The 18,324-nt window shown below is 35.5% G+C and overlaps 2 protein-coding genes across 3 annotated transcripts; one reads left to right on the top strand and one right to left on the bottom strand.

Moving 5' to 3' along the window:
* Positions 1-106: 106 nt before the first annotated feature.
* On the bottom strand, positions 107-12,459 carry Patsas (palmitoyltransferase Patsas). Of its 2 annotated transcripts, XM_014356607.2 has the most exons (10): positions 12,294-12,459; positions 4,713-4,972; positions 2,692-2,806; positions 2,495-2,620; positions 2,274-2,426; positions 1,757-2,049; positions 1,312-1,561; positions 1,064-1,236; positions 640-805; positions 107-555 (listed from the first exon to the last, which is right to left on the bottom strand). In XM_014356607.2, the coding sequence occupies exons 2-10, from the start codon at positions 4,898-4,900 to the stop codon at positions 358-360; spliced, it is 1,662 nt and encodes a 553-aa protein (XP_014212093.2). In that variant the 5' UTR covers positions 4,901-4,972; positions 12,294-12,459; the 3' UTR covers positions 107-357. The 2 variants fall into 2 exon arrangements, with proteins under 2 accessions (XP_014212093.2, XP_014212094.2); XM_014356608.2 differs by lacking the exon at positions 1,064-1,236 and having other exon boundaries at positions 364-555.
* Positions 12,460-15,389: 2,930 nt separating this feature from the next.
* Positions 15,390-16,482, top strand: Naxe (NAD(P)HX epimerase). Its single transcript, XM_014356610.2, has 2 exons — positions 15,390-15,517; positions 15,641-16,482. Exon 2 carries the CDS (start codon positions 15,667-15,669, stop codon positions 16,480-16,482), a length of 816 nt encoding a protein of 271 aa, XP_014212096.2. The 5' UTR covers positions 15,390-15,517; positions 15,641-15,666.
* The last annotated feature ends 1,842 nt before the right edge of the window (positions 16,483-18,324 follow it).

Below are 18,324 nucleotides of genomic sequence, written 5' to 3'. Positions count from 1 at the left end.
TATATATATATATGTATTTTATTATATCAGTATTTTGTATCGATTACGTTAAGCCTTTTAATAAATAACAATTTTACGTACCGTAGCAAAATCTTGTATCTGTTTATTCACAGTGTGGTGTACAGTACCCGTTAACTTGATTATAATGATCACATAATATATATAAGCAAATCAATGGAGTCAATGTATAGGATATTATAAATTTACAAAATACAACGTGTTTTGATTCAAATGTACAGGTAAACACGGTAAACTTTGCTTAAAACGCAGTGCTCGGTAGGCGTGGGCTCCGTGGTTGTCGCAGTTTGTGCATGCTCGAGAGAAAGAGAGCTAGGTATACGTGGATTGATGGATGGATTACTCGTCTTGAAAAATTTGATAATTCTGAGAGTCGTTTGCGTACTGGTCCGGAGGCCAAACGAAGAATTCGATGAAATTTAACACTGGGCCTCGGCTAAAGGGATTCCAGTACTTGCCTCTCTTGTCCCTTAGGTATGAGTACCTCTTGTAGTTGAACATCTCGTTGGTTGTCAAATTCATGCACGCGTGCAGCACCTTTGATGTAAAAACAACACTTTTATTAACACCATCACCTCAAATCAGGTACACCGCAGAGTCAGTTTTGACAGTCAACGTTACCGAAGTGCACGTCAATATCCAGCCCAAGCCGCAGAAAAGGAATGCCTCCAACAAACCCAGCACGTACAACAGCTGTATACCTTCGATCGCTATGCAGTAGCAAGCAAAGTACAGTGTGAATGAGCAGTTTATGGCGACGCACATCACGAAGAGGAAGAACCACATTCTGAAAGAAAAGGGTTTTTTTCCTAATTAACGCGTAATTATGTAGAATAATGGCCATTGAATCATATTTCAGTCTCAACGTTTAAGATAAATTTTTACAGCATCGCCTGTACGACCACCGTCCGAACAATGGAATTTTTTCACTTGCCAACAAAAAGGTGGATTAGATGAAAACCAAACAACGCGTTGAACGAAAGAAAAAGAAGAAAAAAAAAAAAAAAAAATAGCTATCAACAATGAGAAAAGAGTGTGTGGTTGCCTGTTTTTAAGCCCGACGCAGTTGTATATGAACGGACAGTGATGGTCAAAGTAGGAGACGCATCGGTTGCAGATCCGACAATGTTTGGCGCGCAGGGGCCGCAAGCACTTGCAGCTGTAGCACAGCCTGGACAGAATGAGATTCCGCTTTTTCCACTTGTCGAAGTAGGGAATCTGCAAGAAAACTTGGACGCATCACAGACGAGGTCCATCGTGCACCATATCTCAATTATCGACCTTATGAATCACCTGTTTGATCGCCCGGTAGTACGTGTCACTGTTCTGCGGTATGTAACCGGGATCCTTTCTGTTTGCCACGATCCAAGCTATCCACATGATGGCGTTCCAGTAAATAAAGCAGTAGTGGCTTCCGCGCAGCAGGTTCCACGTGATCGGGATACACTTGAACAGGTACATGGGATAGCCCCAGAGGAGCACCGATATCAGGAAGAGCAGGAGCGGGCCCTTACTGTCGCCCGCGCCTCCGAACAACAGCGCCCTACGCAGAGCACAACAGGATCGATTAATCCATGGTATAGAAATCGTTATTGAAAATCCTCCTGGAAAAACTGTCATCGCTCAAAGTCACAAAGCAGACAATCGAAGCTGGGCCATAATGTTTGCAGGGAGAGCCACGCGCTGACACGTAAATATTGAGAGCCCAATTAATAAGTGTATATATATGTATACGCACCAGAGCTCGTTGACGGGGGGTATCCACCTGGCCCTGCGCTTCATCTCAGCCTGTAGGAGGCGCACTATCTCGGCGTGCCGGTGGCTCTGGGCGAGCTGCAGAGGCTTCTTGCCGTTCTTGTCCCGGGGCTCGAGCTCGATCTTGCTCTTCTCGCAGAGGATGCGGACGCAGCTGAGGTTGCCCGACAGGCAGGCCAGGTGGAGGGGCGTCGAGCCAAAGTAGTCGGGCCTCTGGAGGTCGACCCCGCTGTAGATGAGCAGCCGGATGAGCTCCGGGTGGCCCTTGTACGCGGCCTTTAACATTATTATTTTCTCTGTGAATTGTCTACATATACCCCGGAACAAGGATTCTCAAGGAATCATGTGTGCAATGCGGATACCGACACCTTTCACGGGGTATTGGCGTGCGTGGCGGATGATTGTGCGCACAAATTAACGAATGAGTCGGTGCATGATGGATTGAATTTGTTCGTTCGCGCCGAGGAGCCGTTTGAGCGCTCGGAGGCTATACAACGTACCCAGTGCAGCGCCGTGTCGCCGTTTATGTCCGTCAAGTGGCTCTGGGCCCCCGAGCCGAGCAGGAAAGCAGCAGTCGCGAATTTTCCGAACATGCAGGCCGTCATCAAGGGCGTCAGGCCCTTCAAGTCCGCCGCGTTGACTGCCACCCCGGACTGTTGGGTGTAATGAGTTGATTCTACCATTTTTCATGTGAGCTATATGGAGTAAGTATGTTGCTTGCCTTCAGAAGTAGCTGAGCGACGGCACTGTGGCCCTTTCGGCAAGTCCAGTGTATGGGTCTGGGGCCCTGTGTGCCGAGGCAGGACAGGTCGACTGGTCCATTTCTCTCGATCAAGTAGCGCATCACCTTCAACGAGAGGTGATGTACACATTATACGAGTTGGAATCTATGATTTCGCTTTGTTTGAAGATCCTTACCTCGATATTGCCATCCAGAGCTACCCAGTGGGCTGGGGTGTACCCCCATTCGTCCCTCACGCTTAGAATGTCGGACCCGTTTTTGTCGACCAGTGCGTCGATTGCCTCGATATCCCTGCATCATCGTTCGTCGAAACATATATATTTAGCTCATCGTTACGATCGTACACTATACTGATGGTACAAATCATAACGACGTCCCAAAAATTCTGACTAGCTCGAAAAAAAATAGGGTAGTCGTTTCAATGTATTATAACGAATTGAAACAGAATTTAACAAGTAGAAATGTTAGCAAGAGTCCCCCAAAAACAAATGGCACAAATGGCCAGAACATGTTTTTCGCGTCTAGAAAAAAAACCGAAGAATCGTACATAAAAAAGTGTGGTGTAAAAAAGATGTGCAATTTTAAGACGTTGAGTTTAGATCGGTTCAGCCGTTTTTTCGCAAATCCCAAAAACTGCCATTTTGAGCCATTTTTCCACCACAAGACAGATATCATAGCCCTTACCATACACACGAAATTTCAGTTTAACTGGTTCTAAACTTTTTGCTTTCGAAAAATGGCCATAAAAAAGTTGTTAGCCAATATAGGTATATTTTTTAAATGTATTTCTCTATTTATGTATTTACGTTATATTACCATTATATTTACAATTAGAAGTACCTTAAACATCAATAGCAAAAATCGGCTTTTTGCTCTCCTTTTAGTGGAATCTGCGGCTATCCGAGCCGCCGCTGGATGCCACGTCCACTTTCCGCATGGATGTTTTCTTCAAAACGCGTTCAAAACAAAATGTATTTTTTTTGCAATCAATTTTTAAGATACGTCTAATTGGTAAAAATGAATGGAATTGTAGGTAAAATTGTAAAGTAAATATAGATGAAGCGAAATACGTTTGAAAAATGTACCTATGTTGGCGAACAACTTTTTTATGGCCATTTTTCGGTTTTTGCTGCGGTTCGCAAAAAGTTTAGGACCGATTAAGCTGAAATTTCGTGTGTATGATAAGGGATATGATATCTGTCTTGTTTTAAAATTTTAGCTCTAAATATTGTGTATTGAATACGAGTTATTGAATTTCGAAAAATGGTTCAAACTGGCAGTTTTTTGCAATTTGCGAAAAAACGGCTGAACCGATCTGAACCCAACGCGGCTCATTTTGTCTTAAAATTGCGCATATTTTTTGCACAACACTTTTTTTTGTATGATTCTTTGATTTTTTTCTAGACGCGAAGAACGTGTTGGCCTTTTTTACCATTTTTGGGAGGACCCTTGCTGACATTTCTACTTGTTAACTTCTATTTCAATTTGTTAAAATACATTAAAACTACTGCCCTATTTTTTTTCGTGCTAGTCAGAATTTTCTGGGCCGAAAAACCAATTCTATCATACCATAATTAATATATGTGTCGTCTCTCTTTGCATTAAGAAAAATTTAAATAGTACTTTATTGTTCGGCTCCCCCATGAAAATACCTACTCTTTATTTTTTAAATGTTCAGTTGAGCTGGTTAAATAAAAGTAGGTACATACTGTTCTTTTGAATCTTGAAAAATTTTACACATCAATCGCTACAGTCATTTTTCGCGTACTTTAGTCGCGTTTGAGCTGAAAAACTAGATTATTTCATTGGTAAAATTACGGTAACATGTTAGCAAGTGAATCATCGTTACCCTGGAATTGTGCCGACTTCATTAGGGCATAAAAAAAATCAGATAGCATTCGATGATGAAATGTGGGTGGTAAATTAAATTGTTTCAAATATTTATGTTGGCAACAATATCTACGTAAAATTGAATTAAGCCTAGATAAAATACAATGAGATCAATCGGTACCAACTGGACATTTACGGATACTGGTGAAACCGATAAATCAGCACATCATAAGCACTAACAATATAAACTAACTACAATTTATTATTAGTACTTTTAGTGCGCTTGGGTTTTTTTTTTTTTTTAGTGATGTATGCCTATGTATGGTAAACAAAATGATAGATTTAGAAACATTACAAGCATACGCACCCAGCCCGCACAAGCTCAAAAATGCGTTTGGTTTCTTCGCTGGGGCCTTGTCCGGGCGCCGCCTCGTCCTCGTAGATGTCGTCATCGGGCCCGCTCCGGCAGGTCCTGGACCGCGGGCTCTTGGAGGGGCCCTGGCTCGACTGGGCGGCTCCCGATAGTGGGCTGTTGGGCAACAGGTGGCCGACCATGTCCGGATCCGGGCTTAGCTCCCATACGGACTTGGCGGAACCCGGCCCCGTCACGGGACTCACCGGGTACACCTGCGCGCAGAACCCTGGTGTTACTTTTGTTGGGTAATTTTTTTTTTTTTTTTGTTTTGCTGTTTGACCTGCAGGCGTGTGCTTCTCATTGATTTTTCCCCCATACGAGTATTCATTTTACTGTTTAATCGATATGATAAATCTGGGATGCTTTACATATGGATAAATCAAATACGTACCAATAATTGTTACGTTACAACCCAAGCGAAAATTATTTTAACGAATGAAAAATAATAACTTATGATAAGTGTTATAAAAGTCCAAATTTGAGACAAGTAATAAAATTGTATAAGTAATATTATTTTTTATTATTATTAGTTACTTTTTTGTCTTTTTTTTTCGTCACAAACATACAGAATTAAAACTAGGAAATGGTAAGAAACTTTTATTGTTTATTATCACTATTTGACACTTGACTTTGAATAATCATCAATACAACAAACAATAGTTATTATTAATTTTTATTGTATTATATGACACATCAGATAAAAAAAAAAATAATATAGTCTTTACTTGCTTCCAAAAATCTCGCGAACAAAAAAAAAATAATAACTAATGATGATAACGATTATGGAGTTTTATAATAACTTGTCACAGATATTAAGAATGATAAGTTTTATTAGTCTCAACTCTAGATTTTATAAACTATTTTTTTTTTTTTTTTTTTTTTACTTATTGTTTAAAATAGTTATTACCCATGAATCAAAAAATGAGTTGCTCTCTATACGGACTTAATGTGCGCCCATGTGACGAGATGATAGTATTTGTATTTAACTTTTTTATTTACTATTATCAACTATCGTCATGGACATAGTGTGCGTTTTAATGATTCAAGTATATGAGGATATGTAAATAGGTACTTGAAGAGGTACTCTACACCTTTTTGAAATTTGAACCACAGTATCAAAACTTTGATAAATTTTAAAATTTATTTTTAATACCTGTTCCTGAAAATCCAGTACAGATTATCAAAGAAGTAACAAGAAAACAAAATCTTTTACGTTGAGATATTAAACGTGGTTCTCGTTACACGTAGTGTTTTCTGAAATGACAGAATTTGCGAAGACGGCAGCGCCGTAAGAGGAGATAATTTCGAAAACGTATTGAATTAAATATTGTAGTAAATTATAGCTTTCACATTTAGAATCGTTACACCAGTAATAGCATTATTTCTTTTGGTAAGGCTTTCGTCAATTATTTCCATCCAATTTGATTTCATTCAATGATATACACTTTTCAATCGTTGATTTTTTCCCCAATTTTTCCTCGTAATCGAATAATTTTTTTAACATTTTTCTCTGATGTTGCAAGGCTTATTTTTTTCTTCGTTTTAACTATACTACTTTTTTGTAAATAAATACTACACCAAATATGTAATCAATAATTTTTGATTCCGTACACAGCTTTTACAATTTTATAGCGTCCTATAGTGCAAGTGCTCGCATTCCTTTTAAGTACCTCTCTACAATCCTCCTCTCCACTTACTGCGATGAACGTCCTCAAGGGACAATTCAATTTTTCCACCCAAAGTTATTTAAAATCTAAAAGTGAGACCTAGTAAGCCAAATACTAATAATAAAAATATACATACTAAGCATTATTCAAGTGTGCAAAAACGACACGTCATCAAAATTTTGAGAAAAACTTATGTAACTACGTTTCAAAAATAGTTGAGAAAAAATAAAATATTCTCATAGTGTTTGATTTAAAACACTAGCCTTGAAAATAAGTATAATGGACCGATAACAATTTTATTTGCTAACCATTACACGTGTACTGTACGTTTAAATAGTACATTGAGTATAACACTTGTTTGAAATTAAAAGGATCGTGGAAATCAATTATTGATCAATTATGTACCACCCAAAATTTAATCTAACTCTTGTAATTATAACTTTTTAATTGATGATAATTAATTTTAGAAACTTTCGCAGTTGTTAGGTACATAATATGTAAGAGAACTCAATTTTAACTGGGACAGTTGGTGCGGAAGCCTCGGGAAATAAAAATAGAAAAGTCCTGAGTGCGTGACCAGTAATATGAGGAGTCGCTCTAGCAAAATTGAAAACCCAATATTTTGCTCTCAACTTTTTACGCTTCAAATAAAAAACATATTTATATCTAATATTCTACATCGGTTAGTGATTTTCTTTTTTATTATTATTTTTTTTTTTACCAAAAATTACTAAGAACTCTTAATTTTTGTTTAACCCAATCCAAGCCCCTTCTTACATACTTCAACATACATATTTATACCGGTGATTCCGCCGTAATTTACTCAAAACAAATTAAAAAATAGGTAAAAAAAAAAGTTGTTAAAAAAATTTTATTTCATTATATTTCCATCTTAAACACCATACTCAAAGGGTAGTTGAGTGTTTAAAGGGATTATACTATAATGTCACTTGGTCAAAAGATATGCGAGACATTTTGTAAAAGTTAGTTTTAGTCAATCGTCCGGAAAGTTACGTTTGTTTCTGATATAGAATGATATTGTGGATATTGGCTGAAAATACGTTATTCCTCTTCAAACCGATGTAACTGATTGGTGGGACTAAAAGTACAAAACTTTCTTACTCGCTAGGGCTTGATCCCAGCTTTCATTTAAGCCAAGTTAGAACCTACTTTTAAAATAGGCTTTTTGGTACAAATGCCGAGACATGTGTCCAATATTGTGAAAACCAATACTTTTATCATCGAGGCGGACGAAACGGACATTTAAAGCTTCGAAAAGCTCGCACAGCTCAAAGACACGGTGTAGATTTTTTTCTGCGCATATTTCTGAACCAAGACATATGCTATAAGAAAATGCATACCCTGTACCATTCGAAAATTGTACGGGTCGTGGGAACTCTTTTATTCACACACAATTGAAAAATTCGAACCTTTGGTAACGTTATAGAGGTTCAAAAACGGACCGATAACCTTTGATTATTATTTAATTCCGTACATAGTATAGTTTAAAAATCCACAACACTTTATTACCCAAGATTGGGGCTAAAGTGCACGCTTGTGCACTTCTCGAATTGTTAGTAGTAAAATAATTTGGTTGTAATTTCGGTGGCAAGAGTCAACAATGCCCAAAGTTGTTGACTTGTGTCTACAGTGAAGGTGTACAGGCTCGATGATCGCACAACGAGGGTCGAAAGGTGCAAAAACTAAAAAGCGACACTGGACGGAAAGGACCATTTGACCCTCATTTCGTAAATCCAATTCCTAAAGCAATTTTGAATGCTATTTTTTATGATTGGAATGGAAAGAGGACCACTTTTTACGTAATATACATACTGACGTTTATATTAATTCGTTTTACCTCAGTAAACGTATATATAATATGAGGTGGAGACATCGTCTGAGTCAGTTATAGTGGAATTACCCAGAAAGTAATAACATAGGTAGTTTACTTCATGGCTACGCGCGTCAAAAGTAAAATGTCAATTTGTCTCACGAAAAAGGCCCGTTGGATAAAACATTAAGACACATCTCTCACATTTTTTCTCACAAGTGAAGATTCGTTGCTTATACAAATAATCCGTTGCTAACAAAAAACTTGACTTTATGTACGTACACATTACATCGGAAAGGATACTTTGTGGTAGTGCTATTAAGACTTATTTTTTTTAAGAGATAGCTTCTTCTTTCAACATATATATGTTTGTATGCATGCGCATATCCTGTACTATAAAAAATTGTACATAGCGAGGGTGCAAGGGCCGACGGAAAGGACTTCTAATGACAATAGAAGAGGTTGGAGTAGTCAATGACTGTGTCATTCGCATTTACTTATCTTCAGTGTGTGGATTAAAAATCTAACATTTAATGGCATACATTTTTTCCGAGAAACCAATACTACGTAATGCAAATACTGATTCCGAAAATAAAAACTCGTGATAAATTGTCGGAGCTGTTTTTTAACACTTCTGTACACTATATTAGTATTTTATTGTCCAATATTCACCAAATTTTTCGATGTTTGTACAGTTTGTCTACGCAAATGGACGTGTTCGAAACTTATAGTTCGTTTTTATAGGAAATGTATTTTGAACTGAACACGGAATGAAGCAGCAATACAAATATAGTAAGATGTACAATATAGCCTAATGGTAGTGTGAACAAACTGAACTTAACAACTCAATGCAAATAAAAAATTACAAACAGTTAGCATTTAATATTATTTACACATTGATCATATGCGACGAATATTGAAACAATGAGTTTTTATTCAATGAATAACAATGTTGAACATTTTTTTTAATAAACCAAAATTCTTTGTTTGTATCTTACTTTCTTTTCTTATTCACATAATTATTTAAATCAAAAAATTTTTTTGATGTTTATTGTATGATAAATGTTAATATGTTATAGAATGCTGATTAAACTTTGTTCTAAGCTTTAGCGCAGAGGAGATCAGGAGATCGGAGGACCTCCAAGGCCTCTAAAATTATGTAATTAGAGGTGACACCGTTTTTTTCCGCGATTTACTGCATGCAATAGTGATATCTGTAAATATCATATGTATGGGTCATTTTACAAGAATTGCGATATTTTAACGCCCTCACTACAATTATTTAAATTCAATGTTCAGAGTTTTTTTTTTATTTTCCCCAAGTGACGTGAGATCTAAATTACTTAGGAACTTTTGGGCCCGACTCTACCGTCATTTTTTGAAAATCTATGTCAATTTAAATGTAATTTTTTCAAAATTTTATAAGAGCGTTACGCATGATGACACACCTGTCATTACCGTAAAACTACTTTTTTGTGTGAAGCCCCAAATCAGAGTTTTACAACGATATTTAGTTTGTCACATATGCTTTCCTAACTCCTTCGTACACTAGGTATAGTCGTATAATCAATAATTCCAAATCCCTTCCAAACTAGGAGCGTTACGGTCTTATTGTACCGGAAAAAATGTCGTGTATTTGCAACGATACTACAAATAGCCACATTCAGATTTGGGTTTGAAAAAAAATTTGTACACTCTGAAGTATAAAAAAATCAATTTCCCGTATCTAAAAATATCTTTGTCTTTGTGGTTGGCCTTGTGTTACTTACTGTGACATCGGTATGCCATATTAAATCTGTGTACTCGAGAACTAATAATTCGAGTCACCGTTGATTCTACTACCTTTGTACACAGTATCGTTTCATGGAAGGTATATTTATATTTATAATTATATTATCTGCCATATAATTTTATAAAAGTACAACTTTTTACTTGGATATCCAAGCACCTACTGTCCACTGGTTTTTATCAGTGTAAGAATCTTTGGAGAATTATTTCCATCGAACATTCGCATATTTCTTCAATTATTCTTTCATCTCGAAAATCTGCTTTTCGGGAAATCACTCGGTCTTTCTGCAATCAATGCTCGTCACGCGCCCTATACGTACGGCATTATGAATAATTATTGAAAAATCAGTATGTATTTCCAACACCGTGGTACCACGCGACACAACCGAGAACTAAAATTTTTTTCCGTGGTTCATATAAAACGACCAAAAATCATGGGGTCTGATGACAACCCTGCGATATCATACAAATCTTTTTGTTGTATCCTACAAATATAAATAGAAAGTTTTAATAAAGTTTTTTTGAATGCACGTGAATAAATTTTCTAACGTTATATTTTATGAACACTTTTAGTATCATGTAAAAATTCGAAAAATATTATACATAGCTTGGAAGTTGGCAATCACTTTAAGATTATATAGTATTACAACATATTATTTTACGTATGCTAAAAGGATACTTCAAATATTGCTTTTTTAAATTCTCTTCGATTACTTTTAGAGCAGTCGAAGCATCTTACAAGAATTCTTTTGAAGCGGACATTCAAGTGTTAAATAAGAATACTTTCTTTCAAAAAATTTGCTCATTGGGCCCTTAACCGAGAGAGGGGGGTTGAAGGAAAATAGACAATTTTCTTGCGAGAAGATGGCCCATCCCTTCACGAGGAGAATTGTGCGGTGAAAAAGCACATGTAAAAATTCACAGAGGTGCTTGTTCGAAAAAGTCCCACTGGCCGAGAATCGAACTGCGGCCCTCCGCGTGCCAACCCACGACCTAAGTAGCCGACTGAGACGCAAAAATGGTGTCACCTCCACTGGAACCCGTATTTGCAATTTTTCCGTCTTAGTACATGATATTGCAAGTAAAATAAGCCTCATCTCGACGGAGTACCTCAAAAAAACATTTTTCAATCAAATATGGATGAAATACTTTTCAGAATTTTAATAAATTCCTCACATTTTTTTTTTTTTATCTATAAAAAGCTGTAATAACAACTTCGCCAACATAAAATGTAATATGTAATTGTTGATCCAAATATCAAAAATCAAAATATTCTCGAAAGTTCGAAATAAAACTTGCCAAATTTATTATTTTAAAGTGATGGTTCATATTTAACGTCTAAGCTATTTGAAACAAATCGAATGGGAACGTTTCGAATCTCTGACAAACTTTAAACTCCAAGTTTGAATTATCAAGTTTTCAAAGACTTGGATGAACAGTGCCTACTTTTTTATGACATGCATAGCTGGTAACGTTTAAATGTTAAAATGGCTACATTGGTCTATATAACAAAAACGTTACTAAGCACATAGAGAAGCTTTAACTATGTGCATCATACCCGTGTAAAAAAAAAAATCAATTACTGTACTACGATCTAAATATAATTGATATGAAAATTGTATCTTTCCTGAGTGAAATGAGTCCTCACGGATTCCGATCGGACCATCCAGTACTCCAATAACTCTGACGCCTAAAAAAATATGTTGAAATGGAATTTCTTTCTTTTTTTTTGTTCATGAAATTAATATTCTATAGAATAATGTACTAATCGGTCATCTATTCTTATATATGGGGTAAATAACGTATGAAAAAAATGCGTCAGCGACAACTAGAGAACTAGATTCACGGTAAAATCTCGTCGTAAAATCCAAGTGTGAGCTACTTTGCTTTGTTTATAGCGTTAAAGGCGCATCAGCCATAACATAAACATACAAACCCTAGATATATATAGGTACAGAACAATTAACAGTATACATACATGGTGGTACAGATACATATGGTATAAAAATATACTCTGCGTTATTATAGAGCGTCAATTGAACAACAACTGTCATCTATTTATTGTACGTGAATTATGCCATTGTGAAACAACATAGGTGACTTATATTGTTGTACCCATAATATAGCATGCGCACGCCACTAATGCAGGCTACCCCTACGTACGTGCATGAGGCAAGGTATGAAAATTGAACGGCTGCTACATAAAAATGATACGTGCGTTTTTTAGCATTACGGCCATAGACTTACCTTGCAAAACGCGGGTGGCTCCGTGATGACTTTATATTGTTGCTCAGTTTGGCTGTGAAAAAACTTTTTCACTTATTACTACTATTATAAGTATGGGCCTTCCTGATTGCCGTAAGCCCGTGATCTTGGCTTCGCTGGGAAGCACCTGCCGAACGCAACTATTGCATCCAGCCACGACTGACCAAACTCGGTTGCAATGGAGAGAAAAGCTGGAAAAACGAGGACGAGGTAGACTTGGTACGATATTGGTACCTATTGATGTCGCAGGCAAGAAGGGCGGCCGCCCACTTGGTAGCGTGTCTTACGCTTCACCAGCTGGGTGGTGGTGCGGGTGTGATGGTGAACGAGTTGCGCGTTCGAATCGATAAAGCTTTGCGCAGGTTTAATGTTTGACGTTTCACGTGATGCGTGTTTGCGTGCGAGATTCAGGACGAAAAAAAAAAAACAAAAACAAAAAAAAGTAACTACGTTGCAACGTAAGAAATACTTAGTTAATAATAAAAAAAGGAGATTTCGATAGGGTATCAGATTAAAACTTTGATGTGTAGGTTGAAAATTTGATTTTGCGGCTTTTTTTCTATTCGAAATTACAAAAAAAAACCGAAGCCACCTCTATCCACCAAAATGCCGTTTAGTGCAGTAAATAAGCCGGAAAATGTGGAAAAGTCGAAGACAAGCACCGATTTTAAAAAATTCTTGTTGGTACGTAAGTATTCCTTAGACCCCCTGGAACAAGAAAAAATGAATGAATGGAGGTGATTTTAAACATCCCCAAGCAACCCCAAAAGTAGCTCTTGTGTTAAAATTGAATAAATAGATATTTTGCCACGAATATCTGCTCTAGTTGGTTTTTTGGGTCGCTGATCATGAATCCGACGTCCAAATGAAGAAAAACTAATAATTTTACCCCCCCCCCACCCCCACTCCTCAAAGCAACCCAGAAATTTGCTGTTGTAACATTTTATAAATCGATGTTTTGCCACGAAAACCTAGTAGAGCAGATTTTCGTGGCAAAATATCTATATATTCAATTTTAACACAAGAGCTACTTTTGGGGTTGTTTGGGGGTGTTTAAAATCGCCCCCATTAATTCATTTTTTCTCCTAAAGCGAAGGTTAGTGGAGATGAATGTTCCAGGGGTCTCAGGAATATGTACCAAGAATTTTTTTAAATCGGTGCTTGTCTGCAACTTTTCCACATTTTCCAGCTTATTTACTGCACTAGTTGTTTTAGTCGTCTTTGTCTGCCGATACCCGATTGCTATCTGTATACTATGCAGTATAGTTCATTAATTTCATATTTGGTGATTTAGTTTATGTATATAAATACGAAAAATTTCGAATCTTCGAAATGAAATGTTTTTTTAAACTTATGACTTATCAACACACTGTACTTTTATTCTATCGAAATACTGATTTGCATAAAAAGAGTAACGTCGAACTCTTTTTTTATTAAAAAAATATTAATTAAGTTCTCGTAAAAAAAATTAGCGCAGGTTTCACCACGAGAGTACAAAGTGTAGCGGTGAACTTATAGTTTCTTTAACTGACAGCGTAAAGAACTTTTTTAACGTACATTTTTTACTTTCAAAACATTTTCAGTGTATGGTCAAGATCTGGCGATGAAAATGTCTGAGTTTGAAATCGAATTTATTATTCTGATTATACAACTTGATTTAACATAAATAAATCGAGAAATAAATGTTAAAATTAACATTAGAGGCTTTTTCAAATAATATTTGTTTTAGTTAACTTTTTATTTTCCTAAATTCATGCCAAGCCCTAACACAGTCCCATTACATTTTCAATAAATTTTAATTTGAACTATTTGTATCACTACTTTTTAGGTACCGCTGCTTTACAGATGTGCCTTGTATCTTCGCCGAAGCAAAAAGTGTAACTGCCACTTATGAAGACATGTGAATCGACGCCTTTAAAAGTTTTCATCCGATTGGGCTTGAACTTCCCCACATTTCAAAATCCTGAAAATATCGTTGAAAAGAAAATTGTTACCAGCCCTAAGACTGCGCAACTCTGAGAAACTAGTCAGTTTTTTTGCATGTAACTTTATAAGTGGATATTGTAGGTCTATACGAAGTATAGAAAAAAAGTAGATCTTAAAAAAATTAAACTTTTGACCACTTACGTACTCCTATTAGAAGGTACTTTCATACTCTTATAGTGAAAAAGATTTTCTAGGCTCCGAAACCAATCAGTTTTTTAGATTTATCTTGATAATTCAAAGACTTGCATATTCAATGTTAACAAGATAGTTGTAGATCTCAAAAAAAATTTAAAAACAGTTTATAAAAAATACGTTTTTGCTGATGATAGTAAAAAGTTGACATTATACCACAAAGTTGTGCAAGTTAAAGTTGTAAATCTTAAAAAATATAAACTTCCCATGTTTTTATGTATTTTTTGTAAGACTTGTGTAATGCTCTGAATATTTAGGAAAATATTTCAACATATTAAAAAATCAATTCTTTTGCCACAGCTTATGTTATAGATGAATGCGTAGTGGTGGAAAATTGTACATCCTGTTGTTCTACGTTTGAGAATATATAGTTATAACTAAAATGTGATTATTATGATTTACAAATATAGAGAATTTACAAAAATAGCTAAGAACTACTTAATGTGATAGCGTTAATCTCGGTGTTAATATTGATTATAGTTGCACATCTTTTTTGAACTCATAAATATGGTTTTACTTTATGCTCAAGTAAGAAATATTGCAGTCATGCCTTAGATCAAAGAATTTAATTTTTTGCATAAATTCAGCCGCATGTCTGTAAACTTACGATGCTTTGGCGATGTATAGCGGACGTAACGGCAGTTACTTGTATTATTACTACAAAAACAGAGTATAGAAATAAAGCCATGGTATTGTGTTTTTTAATAAAAATTTTTTAAATCGAGGCATCATAATAATAGTATGATTATTGGAGCTTTTGGTCCGAAAAATTTTCACTTTCAATTTTACTGTGTTTAAGTTTTCCGTGCCGTTAAAAATACGCGCGTACCAACCTAACTTGATCTGTGAGTATACCCGCAGTAGTGAGTGTGCTGCAGTTATGGCTGCAGTACATGCACGGCGGACGGCGCACGATGGAACAACAATAATACGTATCATGTATTGTTAATATGTTTTTACAGTGTTTCTGTTCACGCAGATATTACTTTTATATGGTATGATTCAAGAAGAACAGAGTAATTTCTAAGGTTAGTTAAGATTAAAAAAACTCCTATTTAACTGGGGTAAGAAGTTTTCTGCAAAAATTTTCATTCACCGATTTTTTAAGTTTATCTGATACCACGTAAAAACCAGTTTTTCACGCTTTTTAGATAACAGTACGCAAAATTCCTAATCCATGCTCCAAGTTCTTCAGAGTTTGTCAAAAAATATAAAACCAGGGGCCTTCAAATTTTGCTTATCAGTACAAGATCACAATTTTTTGTATTTGTCAGTTATGGAAGTATCAAAACAGTCTACAACGGTCAAGTATCTCAATCAATCAGAAGCAATAAACATTGATAAGGAATTATTTGAAAAGTACAAGTTCAGTGTTGATCAATTAATGGAATTGGCAGGCCAGAGCTGTGCTATAGCAATTGCAAAGTGCTATCCACTTTCTGCTGAATCAAAAAACAATGTTCTGGTGTGCTGTGGTCCAGGAAACAATGGGGGTGATGGTTTAGTTTGTGCCAGACATTTAAAGTTATTTGGATACTCACCAGAGCTGTATTACCCTAAAAAAACAAACAATAATCTTTACCATAATTTACTTCATCAGTGTAAAGAGAATGACATTCCAGTTTTAGAAAAAACTACAGATATCAAAGATACTAAAAATTACAAGGTTATTGTTGATGCTCTTTTTGGATTTAGTTTCAAGCCACCTGTGAGACCAGATTTTGTCTCAATCCTTAACGTGTTAAAAAGCTCAAGTGCACCCATTTGTAGCATTGATATTCCATCAGGATGGAATGTTGAAAGTGGACCACCACAGGAAGATGGTATTGAACCAGAAATGCTGGTATCACTGACTGCACCAAAACTTTGTGCTAAAAGCTTTAATGGAAAATATCACTATCTAGGAGGTAGATTTGTGCCAAAAAATTTAGAAATGGCTTATAAATTAAATTTACCAAAATATCCAGAAACAGATTTGGTAGTACCTTTGTAAGATTTTATACATTTATTAAATGGTGTATAATAATGTTATTTGGTTGATTAGCACGTTGTGTACATTATCGAAACATTGCAATGTACAAAGTAAACCTTGCACTTTGAAAAAAATTTTCATGCATATATTTGTTAAAAAAAAAAAATTCTGTTCTGAATTATTTTAATGAAACCATTTTGAATAGTATTTTTTAAGGGACCATCTATCGGAGGATCCGAATGATATTAGGTTTAAATGAAATTGAAATTATTTTAAATTGACTTTAAACCGATTTTATTAGCTACCTTATACAAAATTATTATTTACTCAGCCAGAGAATTTTTTAATTTTTTAATTATTGTATCTATTGGACTCCGTTATGCAATAAACCATGCCTTCTTTTGAGTATTTAATTTGGTACCGTTTTCATTGCTGACTACAACGGTACGGTATTTAACACCGAAGTTTATTTTTGTACGATTGCAGTTGTTCATTAAAACAAGTATGTTTTTACAATCTCATTTTTTGCCTGAAATTTTATCTAAAACGATCTGATATTGTTCCACGAGAGCTCATTTTGTTTCTGCTATAGATATAAAAAACTAGCTCTGAAAAAAGGCCTTAATGCCAATTAAATATTGTTAAGGACGTTAATTACAGTCAAAGGGGAAATGTAGGGAGTGTAGTAAGCGGCAACGATGGCAACTGTTCAGCTTGCATTAGTATATATATATATATAATATGCGTCTGGCACTGTTTTTTTGTTTTAATACTATAATAACTTGTCGATCCCTCTGAAATTGGAATATAATATTAGTTTTATGGCATTGCGTCATGCACAAAAAAATGGACGAATTCTACCTACCATTTTTTTGTGAATTCCATTTTTATGTGACTTCTCCGTAAGGTTACGTGTGAAATTTAAGTTTTTTCAACATTTAATATCTAAAAAAACGGTGTTGTGAAACGGTCTCAAATGTTACATGTAACTTTTTAACGCCATTATGAATATCCTGTTAAAATTTCATGAAGATTCTACACAAAACGCTATCTGAAATGTAGCGTCCTTAACATTGTATGGATCATTTCACAAAAAATGCGAGATTTCATAAGTCTATGTTTAAAAACAATGGATCGAATCATTTCGAGTCGGAACTTTTTTTAAACGGTGTAAACCAATCTTCCTTAAATGCATTTTTAAGATCGTGTCGAAATAGTAAAATGCTGTTTCAATGCAATCTTTTGCGGCTATCTTCATGAACAAGTAAAGTCGGTACATGATATTATGTCAAAGTTATTCGTGTCATTCCTATCAACGAAAAGCTCATTGATATACGTTATAGATATAATCAAAGTAATTTGTTTACCTGTAACAAAATAACAATGCTGCTAGGACGTGCTTACATCTTTCACTTAAACCAGCTTTGCACGTTCATTCCGTGTTTAATATTTTGCCATTCAAAGTAATTCCTCCAGTAACTTTCAAAGGTTCATTTTTTTTATTCCGGCCGTTTTCAGACAAAAACCAACAATATTTAATTCAGCTTTTCCTTCTGATAACTTATGGCAGGTTATGTGATCAGCGTTTAAAAGACGTTCTCTCTCTCTATAAAATTTCTGCTAGCTTATGTGCAGCTTCCAAAATTGCATTTTCTTTTGGGATTCCAAAAGGTCACGTGACTCTCGCGGTATATATAGTCACTTGGGGGAAAAATAACACAGGCCTTATGGATGCCATTCTATTTTTATTTTTTTTACACGTTCAACGATTGTAATACGATAAAAGCCTTTCAATAACATCTTTTTAAGGAGATGACAATACCTTATTTAGATATTTTTTTCCAACTCAATTAGTCTTTTGCA

Source organism: Copidosoma floridanum, unplaced genomic scaffold (genome assembly GCF_036245765.1).
Source record: "Copidosoma floridanum isolate Cflo_tuat_1 unplaced genomic scaffold, Cflo_Japanese_pri ptg000001l, whole genome shotgun sequence".
Taxonomy (NCBI): domain Eukaryota; kingdom Metazoa; phylum Arthropoda; class Insecta; order Hymenoptera; family Encyrtidae; genus Copidosoma; species Copidosoma floridanum.
Note: the sequence above shows the minus strand (reverse complement) of the source record. Positions and strands in the feature narration are given on the sequence as shown.